Source organism: Trematomus bernacchii, unplaced genomic scaffold, assembly GCF_902827165.1.
Source record: "Trematomus bernacchii unplaced genomic scaffold, fTreBer1.1, whole genome shotgun sequence".
In the NCBI taxonomy this organism is placed as follows: domain Eukaryota; kingdom Metazoa; phylum Chordata; class Actinopteri; order Perciformes; family Nototheniidae; genus Trematomus; species Trematomus bernacchii.
Window position 1 is genome coordinate 312,050 of NW_022987746.1, and position 12,154 is coordinate 324,203.

The following is a 12,154-nucleotide window of genomic DNA, read 5'->3' on the forward strand; positions in this document are numbered from 1 at the left end:
ACTCCGCCCCACACTCACTCTGTCTGACGCCGAAAAGCTGGTCCACGCCTTTGTCTCCTCCAGGCTGGACTACTGCAATGCACTCCTCATCGGGATCCCTAACAAAAGCATCCAGAAGCTCCAGTACATCCAGAACAGCGCTGCTAGGATCCTGATGAGGGTGCGCAAATATGACCACATCACCCCCATCCTTAAAGCACTACACTGGCTACCCGTGGAACTGAGGATCGAATTCAAGGTCTCCGTCCTCACCCACCAGTGTGTCCATGGAACTGCCCCTCCCTACCTCAAGGAACTCCTCACCACCCATACCTCCTTGCGGACCACCCGCTCCAGCAACTCCAACCTGCTCAAACCCCCCAGGACTAAGCTCCGTACTATGGGAGACCGGGCATTCTGCTCGGCTGCTCCCAGTCTGTGGAATGCTCTCCCCGACCACATGAGAGCACCACAGACCGTGGAGGCTTTTAAAAAAGGCCTCAAAACCCATCTCTTCAAAAGAGCCTTTGCCTAGACCTTTTTACCACCCTTTTATTTTTATTTATTTTTTATTGCTTTTTATTAATTCTACCGTGTTGTGTCATGTCTATTTATACTGTTCATGCTCACTGCTTGTAGCACTTCGGGATTTGAATTCGAATATGAAGTGCTTTATAAATGGAACCCATTATTATTATTATTATGAGAGAAGAATGAGTAGTAGTAATAACCTTATTTTTAAATATAAGATCCAAGTTTGTTTATCTTCTACTTTAGAAGATAAACACTTGATTTAACAATCTTAGACCATCAATGCTGCTCCGTTCACATGTTTATATGTGCGTCTGACTATTGTTTTAGGAAAGATAAAACATATGAACGTGTTCTTTAATGTCTATTATGATCATTAATCACTCAGAGACACAAGCCTTACAACACCTTCCTCTGTCTCTGTAGTGACCTCTGAACTTTCTGAAGACAACGCCAAGCAGACTGCAGAGATCCTGAACCTGACATCACGAATCCAGGAGCTGGAGACACGGGAGAATCTCACGGACCAGTTGGGTAACCTGACACAAGCCTTTACTGTCTCAGAAAGCAACGTGAAAGACCTGTCTGCAGAAGTCCAGGAGCTGAAAACACGAAACCAGGAGCTGGAGACCAAGAAGAAGAACTTGACACAGCAAATACAAAACATGGAGACAACCTCGAATGAGCTCAACGTCAGTCAAGCTCAGTGGAGCATCGATTCCTACTGCTTAGGAAATACTGGTATGTTCAGATCCTATATATTAGGTCATCATTACAATATTTTCCTACTGCGTTGTTGATGGTTTGGACTCTGTTGTTTCAGATGAAAAGTGTCAAGCTTGTCAGTTTGGCTGGGGACTCTCTCAGCCCAGCTGCTATGAGTTCAATAACCTTCCTTCTCCTGGTTGGAAAACCTGGGAAGAAGCTCGAGAAGACTGCAAAGGAAAGAATTCAGATTTGGCTGTTGCACATAATCCTGCTGAAAAGGTAAGTCTATTAATATGATGCAATTAGAAAGTAATTGTGTTTTGTGTAGGTTTGAACACACTTTGGGTCTTTAGGTCATTATGTGTTTATTACAGTTTAATGTTTAAATATCTGACAACTCTGTTTTCCAGGAAGCAATCTATATGTACAGCTTTGGATTCAATGGATTCTGGATTGGTCTGAGAGTTGAAGATGGGAAATGGAAGTGGGTGGATGGAAGTGATCTGACTGATAGGTAAGAGATTCATTACTAAACACTTTGAATAATAACATCTATCAGCCTTTCTCTAAACATCATGTTCTCTCCTGAGCTCCTGGATAGATCCTCCTGTTGACGGTCACTGTGCAGTGTTTTACAACGGCATAAACACAGATAAATAATTCCTAAGTAGCAGCTAGATTAATGTTATGATGTTGTTTCAAGTTCAGGTGTTTAATATTCTTATGGCCTTCGTTACCGTACTGAAGTACATTTTTCTGGTATCAGTTCTTTACTCCACTACTTATTTTTCTGACGACTTTTTACTTTGACTTCTTACATTTTGAACACAAATACCTGTACTTTCTACTTCTTACATTTTGAACACAAATACCTGTACTTTCTACTTCTTACATTTTTAACACAAATACCTGTACTTTCTACTTCTTACATGTTGAACACTAATACCTGTACTTTCTACTTCTTACATGTTAAACACAAATACCTGTACTTTCTACTTCTTACATGTTGAACCCAAATACCTGTACTTTCTACTTCTTACATGTTGAACACAAATACCTGTACTTTCTACTTCTTACATGTTGAACACAAATACCTGTACTTTCTACTTCTTACATGTTGAACACAAATACCTGTACTTTCTACTTCTCACATTTCCCAAACAGGCTGGTTCCTTTAGTTTGAATGTGTGTTTGGTGGTGTGATCATTATTATTTAGAGTCAATGCGTGCCTATTGATTTGAACACGATCCGTGTATCCATCATTTCCTGGTCTTCTCTAAAGAAGAGGGACCAATGAAAACGTTGTCATGTTGCCGTTGTTCAGCATGGAAACATTCATTAGCTAACAATGACATTATTGTTCTATTAATATAAAGGGAGGTCAGGTACTCTTTAAAACAGCTGCTAGTTATGGGTACTTTTTACTGAAGTACTCTCTAGTTCCTACATCCCTCCATTCAGGGCCGGCCCTAGACTTTTGGGGGCCCTAAGCGAGCTTTGGCTTGGGGGGCCCCCCTCACTCTAGCGCGTTCTCACTACACACAAAACGGAACCAACTTTTGTCTTATGATGTTAGCATAAGCACACATATTGTATAAATAAGCATGTAAACACCGTGGACCTAACCTCCTCTAGGGGGGTCTTAACCTCCTCTAGGGGGGTCCGGGGGCATGCTCCCCCGGGAAGATTTTTTTTTAAATATTGAAGTTAAAAGCATCAATCTGGTGCACTTTGAGAGCAACATTAAGAGATCTATGGATACATCTCTCAACACCCATATGAAACAGAACTGTAAACAGATTTTTCTTTATGGATATTTTACAAATCACTCTCCTTTTAAACTGTATTCTTGTTTTGTCATATAGTATTTCATAACTGTTTTTCCTTTATTCTCTCTGCCTTTCCATCTCATAATGTTCACATAGAAACTAGCTGTCAATAGGAATATCATTCAGAAGAATTATAATTTCATGCAAAAATCAGTCACAAAAAGAGGTTGCACATTTACATTCAGGTGTTGTTATGGCAACGTCAGTGGCCAAACAGCCACATTTACTGCTGCAAATATGTTCAAACATGCTGTCGACACGTAAAGCAGTGACAACTACGCCACCATTTCAGCTGACTTTTTCTCAGAAATACTGTCACATAACATCCATATATTTCAGTGCTAGGTTGATGCTTAGCTAAGCTAACTATGAAACACTTTAACTGACAGGACTCAGGATCAACTGTCTACTGTAAGGTAGCTTCTAGCTTCATGTCGAACAGTAAGTCAACATTTCCCAGAGAGCTTTCTTTGAAATCACCAGGGGCCTCATTTATAAAGGGATATACGCTCAAGAAATGGCGTACGCCAGTTTCTACGCAATGTTTGCGATTTATAAAATACTAGCTTGACGGGAAAATGTGCGGTCCTCCACGCAAACTCTAACCCATGCGTACGCACTAAGCACAACAACGGGAGAGACGAGAAACTGCGACACCGTTGGCAGAAGGAAGAATGGAGAGAAAATGTGGAAATAATACCATAAATAAAATGTTACCTCTCATTTATCAAATATGAAGAATTCATTTTCAAACATTGATTAAAGCCAATCTTAAAATGATTAAACAAACGCCTGTTTGAGACTCCTCAGTGCACACAAAAACATAACTTGGAGAAATAAATAAATACGGAAATGTTATTTAAAACCACCTCGAATATGTTGTGTTAATGTTATGAAATGTTTTCTCATAAATGATGCGGTAAGCAGGAGGACAGAATTACGTCTAAACTGACGCCGTTTTGCATTTCTATAGGTTGTAGATACGAGCATGGTTTTATATACTATCACGTTTAATCGTGTTTTATGCCGTTTGCCAAGACTTGATAAGTCGCTCGTAAAACACAGGAGGTATGGAAACTAAGAACACCATATGTGGTAAATTGTACAGCTAATATAACACAACACATTGTATTTCCTTTAACTGGTGGATTATGGATATATAGTTGCTGATCGACAGCTGGAACACAAACCACCAAATACAACAAAATAATTCAGATCCAGTCGTCATGACTACACTCCGGAGGGATTCCCCCATCATTTCTTACAGTTTCTCATCAAGGGGGTGTCTCCTGTCCCCGGGACAAACACACTGCCTGAGGAAGGTTATGTGTATTTTTTTTGACATTAACTTTTTTCGGACCACTTATTTATTTATTTTGGTGACGATCCGACCTCCATGGTGCTACTCTGGTTCAAACTGCATCCACCAAACAATATGATTTATCTCCACCTCCCCACAATAACCAAAATCTGACACGGTGTGAGATGTCTTTTTTAGCTGTTCTGTCCTCATTTCCTGCGATCTTCTGAATGAATGAATGAATGGGTGTTTCTTTGACTATTTATAGGCAAATATGGGCGTTACGAGTCGATTGTGATTTATAAAGGGAAACAGGCGTAGGAAGTGCCGTACGCACTTCCCTCGCCGGTACGCAATGTTTTGTGAATCGGAAAATGTCGGAACATTTCTGTACCTATTTTTTTGCTTTGTACTACGTAAGCAACCTTCCCACGTCAATCCTACGCAAGGCGTTATAAATGAGGCCCCAGGTAACGCTAAAAAACATAACATTTAGATTGTATGACAAAGTGTTTATTTAATATATCTGGCTAGCTATAGCTACTTGCTAACGGTTTAGCTTACCCCCACGATTCAAAGTAACGTCAACGTAGGTTTAATTTATGCTTTGCTTACATGTTCGCATAACTTGTAAGTTTACTGACATTTACATACCTTGTTCACCTGGCTCAAGTGCTGGCTCTGGGGTTGTTGTGTGAGCCACCACTTGAGAATTGTCTTCTTTTTTAAGAAAAAATGTTCATATGTCCATCTTCAAAAACTCTGAGTCCGACTGACAGTTTATTTTAAACATTCCTCTGTTGCATTCACTGAACACGGGAAATTAAAATCCTGCCGTCCTCTCTAGTGTCATGATGAGGTTCAGGTGTAGCACGGTTAATGTATTATATGATTGACTCAATAATATAATACATGACTTTGAGAGTAGGCAATCTAGGCATATTAACACAATTAATTAAACATACTTATCACGGCGACGGTGTACTGAGATTATTATTATTATTATTATTTTCTAGGGGGCCCTTAGTGGCTGCAGGGCCCTAAGCGGCCGCTTATGTCGCTTAATGGGTCGGGCCGGCTCTGATGACGACTTATATATTTACTTGTAATTCATTCACAGTGCGGTATAATGAGACAATAACAGGCAGATGCGGATTTACACTAGAGATGGCAAATCCGGATCATTTTACGGACTCAGGGTCTTCTGAGTCAGTCATTGAAGAGATCCGGATCATACGAGTCATTTGAGTCATATGAGTCAGCATCACCAAGACCGTAGAAATCCTATTGGTGAAACCGAAAAGTTGATGCATTTCACGAGCATATTATTATTCCATATATTTTGAATATATATATATATTTGTATATATATATATATATATAATATCTGCATGTATATTTTCTATTTCGACATGTATATTTTATATTTTATTTTTATTTCTATTCTTGTATATTTTGTAGTTTTGTTTTATTGTAAAATGCCTTTTATGCTGCTGTAACAACAACAATTTCCCAATTTGGGATCAATAAAGTACTATCTATCTATCTATCTATTAAACTGACGTTATATTAACCTCCGCTACACAGTGTATTTTGCTTTAATAAAAAATGTTGATCACAAAAAAAAGGGTTATTTTGCGATTTGGCGAATCTGAGTCTGCTGTTGACTCGTGCATGACGACGAGTCTGCTGGATCTCTGGATCTGCTGCTATATGGTTACGGCTCCGAGTCCGCACGAGTCTGATCCGCTGTGTGTTGCAGCGAGTCAGGATTTGCGAATCTGCGAATCTGCGAATCTGCGAGTCTGCTGTTGGAGCCGTCGGCTCCTCTGAGTCCCCACGAGTCTGCAGGAAGTGTCACTGATCCGCGTCCCCTCCCCTGAGCCAAACGATCACTTCTGGCAGCTATCCTACTTGCTAAAGGGTAGGCAGATGGACTGGGGTACGTTGTAATGTGATTTTACATGTTATAAAGAGAGTAGCGAGTGACGCAATTTATAGTTTTAATTTGTACGTCACACCAAGTGTGGGACTCAAGGACTCGGGTTAATGGAGAGGGGAGACTCGTCACGACCAGCTCATTTCTAGGATCCGGGTTAATGATCCGGATGAATCAGGACTCGCCCATCTCTATTTTACACACACACACACACACACACACACACACACACACACACACACACACACACACACACACACACACACACACACACACACACACACACACACACACACACACACACACACACACACACACACACACACACACACACACACACACACACACACACATATATATATATATAGTTCTGTTTGTATACGATTTCAGAATCAAACAAGTATCAGAGCACTCTCATAACGTAACAATATCAAAGACTGAATATATCCCCCCCCCCCCTCTCTGGTCACTACAATGGTTTCTGACCTTCAGCAACTCGTCACTGGGGTCCCACAGGTCTCCATCCTGGGGCCCCTCCTTCTCCCCCCCAAACATATAATTTGTCCTAGTCGTTTTCTTTCATATCGCTCGTTGACATTGTCAGTAAGTTTTAGCCAAATAAGGTCAAAACGATTTGATAGGTTGCAAAGTGACCCTGACGTACATTAAAACTTCACACCATAACCACAGAGCAGAAGTCCCCTAAAGAGCGTCACCTCAGAGCAGACGCTCTCTAACAGCCTCAGGTCTGCAGCAGGACTTCAGACTCTTGTCCACGATGAACAGAAGAACTCAGCAGGAAATGGGTAATTCAATATATTCTAATTTTAATGTGTGTGAGTGTAAAACATTGCTTTTTTCTTTTACCGAGACATTGTCTCCATGTTTTCCTATTTATAGTGTTTCTGATGTCAGATCTGAGCAGCAAAGTGTTTAAAAACAACATGTATTTAAAATGTGATCTTTAAAATTGTGATTTTCAAACTCTGATAAACACAGAATTATAAATTCAATGCATTTATTTCTTTCAGAATAAATTGAGTAAGAAACTGATGAACGTCATGCTTTTTCAGCGTGACCAGAACGTTTATTATACATTCAAACTTTACAAATGATAAAATCCATCTTTCAGTGCAATGGTTCCTCATGGATGCTCAACACACTGGGAGTAAAACTGCATTAACATATAAATAATGTGTTTATCTTTCAGAGGAAATTAAAGAACAAGAAGATGACTATGTTAATGCCTCAAGAGGCACTGTGGATAAAAAGAGAACCCGTCCAGGTGCATTATGAACACAAAACAATCCACATTTAATATTATCAAAAATGGGATTCATGTAGCAATCATAGTGTTAAAAAATGGGAGTGCAGAAAGTTGAAAGTGTGAATATGTAATCGTCTCTTTTTGTTCTAAATGTATCCTAAGCATCTGTGACTGTCATGTTGTTTAGGTTTTTTAACTGAATTATTATTTTTCAGGCAGGAGGTTTTTTCTTCTGATAGCAGTGTGTTGGCTCATACTGTTAGCCATCATGGGTCTCCGTATCTACTGTGAGTATCTTCTGTGTGAAAGTCAGTTCAACAGTTTGTATTAGATGTGACCTGAAGCTCAACTCTGTCTGTTGATCAAACCACATTTCCTCTCTCGTTTGCTGCAAAGATTCTGCAATAGGAAGCTGAAATATGTGTTAAGGGCGAAGTGTGTGTGAAGGTGTCTGCTTGTGTTCTCCATATTTTGCAAAAGGCAGTGGTTTGAAATGTCAGAGCTGTTGTAAGATGTCTACAATACAGAGGAGACCAGTCGCTTTCCAAATGCATTTAGCTCTTTGCTATGTGAAGCAAACATGTGAACCCAGTCTTCCATGTTTATCAAGAACATTCAAACACTCAGAGACACAAGCCTTACAGCCCAACACCTTCCTCTCTTTGTCTCTGTAGTGACCTCTGAACTTTCAGGAAACAATGCCGAGCTGTACTCACGAATCCAGGAGCTGGAGACACGGGAGAACAACTTGAAACAGCAAATACAAGACATGACAACAGACTGGAATGAGCTCAACGCCAGTCGAGTTCAATGGAGCATCGATTCCTACTGCTTAGGAAACACTGGTATGTTCAGATCCTATATATTAGGTCATAATTACAATATTTTCAAAAGGCAGTCATGATGTTCATTGTTTGGACTCTGTTGTTTCAGATGATAAGTGTCTACCTTGTCAGAGGGGCTGGCATCTCACTCAGCCCAGCTGCAATGCGTATAATAACCCTCCTTCTCCTGGTTGGAAAACCTGGGAAGAAGCTCGAGAAGACTGCAAAGGAAAGATTTCAGATTTGGCTGTTGCACATGATTCAGAGGAAAAGGTAAACCCATTAATATGATGCAATTAGAAAGTAATTGTGTTTTGTGTAGGTTTGAATACACTTTGGGTCTTTAGGTCATTATGTGTTTATTACAGTTTAATGTTTAAATATCTGACAACTCTCTCTCTCTGTTTTCCAGGAAGCCATCAATGCTGACAGCTTTGGATTCAATGGATACTGGATTGGTCTGAGAGTTGAAGATGGGAAATGGAAGTGGGTGGATGGAAGTGATCTGACTGATAGGTAAGAGACACGTTACTAAACACTTTGAATAATAACATCTATCAGTCTTCATTAGTGCAAATGCTGTTTACAGCATTCCACTATAGTTCTTCAAATCTTTAATCCCCTTATTATTATTTCAGCCAATACTTTGGCTCTCCATAACTTCAGCTTATTTTCAGCTACAGAAACCATTCAAATATTAAACTATTCAGCCTTTTCAGGAATCGATGGGAAACCTTCAACTTTTTTGAAATATTTTATACTTTTTGAAATATTCAGCTTTTTAAACTCTTATTTTAACATGGAAGTCAATGGGAGGAGCCTTCAAATCCTCTTTTAACTAGACCTTACGCCAAATGCTTCTCCTTCCACATACTAGAGAAGGAGACTTCATTCCAACTTTAAAATGAGCACAAGACCTTCAGCTATTCAATTCTTATTCACATTTGTGATATCTTCTACACTTTTTGAGATATCTAACTTAGTTTGGAGCTTGGTAGAGAGGCCTTTTTCAGATTTTAACATTAGTGTGGATGGAGCAGCTCGTTAAGTCTTAGAGTGCTTTGATCTCAAAACAGAGTGGAGGTGTGCTTGAAATTCTCCCCAAAAAATATTTTAAACCTGCCATAATTCCCAAACCCTACACTCCTCAGACATAATTTTTCATGAAAAACTTAGGAAAACCTCTCCTAGGTTGGAAAATAAAAAGGAATTGAGAAAAAATATTAAACAAAATGCCTCTTGAGGGCATGAAGAGACAAAAAGTCCACCTAGCTCCCAATTGATTCCCATGTTAAATCTTTCCGGAACTTTCTTCAGAACAGAGAGAAGTACACTTTAGACAAACTGCTCTCATCTTCACATTTACCACACAAAACCCAAAGAAAAAACATATATCAGTTCATTGGGGTTCCCTGATGCTCACGGTCTGGTAATTTTTTTATAGGAGCCATAGTTTTTGAACAGGTGGCAAAATTGTCAGATATGATCCTCAATGCATTCTTAATGGCACTCAGTGCTGCAGTTGGTTGCCATGGTGTTGCTGGGCAGATTGGAGCCACACACCTGAGTGACATCATCTAATCAGAGCAGACACGCAGACTGGAGGTTTGTATTATTATTTGTTCAATAACTTCATCACCATGGTAACCTTTGATCTCTGGGCTTACACACACAGGTGTTTGTAAACATTCATTCACTACTACTTACATTTAATATTTAACTCCTTCAGCCTACTTTCAGCTATAAACCATTCAACTATTAACTTATTCAGCTATTTCAGGACATTGAGGCATACATGTTGTTGTGTATACCTTTTTTAAACCTTTTCTTTTAAATATTAAGCTTCTTCACTATTTTTCCTACTCTTCCAGTTTAACATTTCAACAAAGTCATTGCAATGCATTTGAGCTGTAACAATTTTGATACAAATCATTTCACTTTTCTGCATTTCTCCGCTAAGTTCAGCAACACACATACTTGGTTTTTGTACTGCAGCATCTAATCAGAGCAGACACGCCCACAGACAGACAGACAGACAGACAGACACACACACACACACACACACACACACACACACACACACACACACACACACACACACATACATACATACATACATACATACAGACACAGACACAGACGTAAAAAGGTATTTTGATAACGTTGTCCCCATGGTAACCTTTGATCTCTGGGTTTACACACACAGGTGTTTGTAAACATTCCTTCACTACTACTTACATTTAATATATTTATTTAACTCCCTCAGCCTACGTTCAGCTGCAGAAACCATTCAAATATCAAACTATTCAGCCTTTTCAGCACATGATGGGAAACTTTCAACTTTTTCAAAATATGTTATACTTTTTAAAACATTCAGCTTTTTAAAGTCTTTTTTTAACATAGAAGTCATTGCAATGCATTTGAGCTGTAACAATTTGATTCAAATCATTTCACTTTTCTGCATTTCTCCGCTAAGTTCAGCAACACACTGACTTGTTTTTTGTAGCTAAAAGCAGCTACCATTCAGCTAATAAAATATTCAGCTTTTTCTGCATTTTCAGCTAAATTCAGCCACAAATGTTCACAGTTTACAGCATTCGCACGCATTTTCTGCAGGAAATGCATTTTCTAGTCTAAACATTATGTTCTTCCCTCAGCTCCTTTAATGCAGCTCCTGTTGACGGTCGCTGTGCAGTGTTTTTAAAAAAAAACACATGGTCATCAGTGAGCTGTGATGAGAAACAACAATGGATCTGCCAGCAGAAGGCTCTATCTGTTTAAACAGGGCAGTCATACTAAGAAGGTTACTGGAAACTCTTTGAAAAAAAGATGAATTACTTGTGAATAAAAACAATTTCCAAACAAAAAATAAAACAGTAATTCCAGAAACGTTTCACAAACTCGATACAAACAATAAAACACAAAAGTTAACTCATAATGTGAATTATTTTAAAATCAATGTACTTTTAGTTTGACTTAATTTCTATAGGCTGGCAAAATGAATGCAAATATTTATTTCTTTAACATTTTTATGGTGTTTTTATTAGATATGGATGGTTAAAATAGTTATACTGTTTTGTGTGAATAATGTTATTCTATTGTGTTAGAGATGCAACGCTTAAACTCTGCAGATTATTGCAAAGATTATGGACCATTTTATTTGATTGCTTCTACCGGCCAACAGAGGGCGCTGCATCACTTGTTCTCAATACAATGTTCCAGAGTCTGTTAAAAAACTATTTTTCAAGATTCAAGATTCAAAGGTTTATTGTCATGACATTTAGAAACTACGGTGTAATTATGTAATGTATAAAAAATGTGATCGCAGGTTCCTTAACAGTGCAATTAACAAGACATAAGAAATACATATAAAAAACAACAATAAAAATAAAAGTAGTGCAAGCTCAGGTGTTTAATAGTCTTATGGCCAGTGGGATGAAACTGTCCCTGATACTATTCTGATGACGCACACTTTATGGATGATTTGTATATATTTGTATTTTTGTCTATGAGCAATGTCATGTTTTACTCTGTTGTCACCAGTGAATAAATGTGCTGCCACACATTGTTGTTTTTGTCTTTCTCTTGAAAACATCAGTGCTTTAATCAAGTCTGGAGAAACAATCTTATTCATGGTGCAACCATTTGGATGAAAAATAAGATAGAAGGAGATCAGGCCTCAATATTCAGTCCTCTGTCAACATCAGCACCAGCAGAGTTTCAGAGAGGGACAGGAAGTGGAGGTGAATTGGCCAAAAAAAGAGCAAACACTCAGT

General features: G+C 38.8%; 1 protein-coding gene across 3 annotated transcripts; it reads left to right on the forward strand.

Annotated features, from left to right (window-relative positions):
- The first annotated feature begins 7,002 nt into the window (after positions 1-7,002).
- LOC117496450 (C-type lectin domain family 12 member B-like) lies at positions 7,003-11,943 on the forward strand. 3 transcript variants are annotated; one of them, XM_034148124.1, is made up of 8 exons: positions 7,003-7,093; positions 7,498-7,572; positions 7,770-7,841; positions 8,229-8,399; positions 8,488-8,651; positions 8,791-8,894; positions 9,893-9,983; positions 11,036-11,205. In XM_034148124.1, exons 1-7 carry the CDS (start codon positions 7,066-7,068, stop codon positions 9,957-9,959), a joined length of 681 nt encoding a protein of 226 aa, XP_034004015.1. In that variant the 5' UTR covers positions 7,003-7,065; the 3' UTR covers positions 9,960-9,983; positions 11,036-11,205. The 3 variants fall into 3 exon arrangements, with proteins under 3 accessions (XP_034004015.1, XP_034004014.1, XP_034004016.1); XM_034148123.1 differs by lacking the exon at positions 9,893-9,983 and having other exon boundaries at positions 11,036-11,943; XM_034148125.1 differs by lacking the exons at positions 7,498-7,572; positions 9,893-9,983 and having other exon boundaries at positions 11,036-11,943.
- The last annotated feature ends 211 nt before the right edge of the window (positions 11,944-12,154 follow it).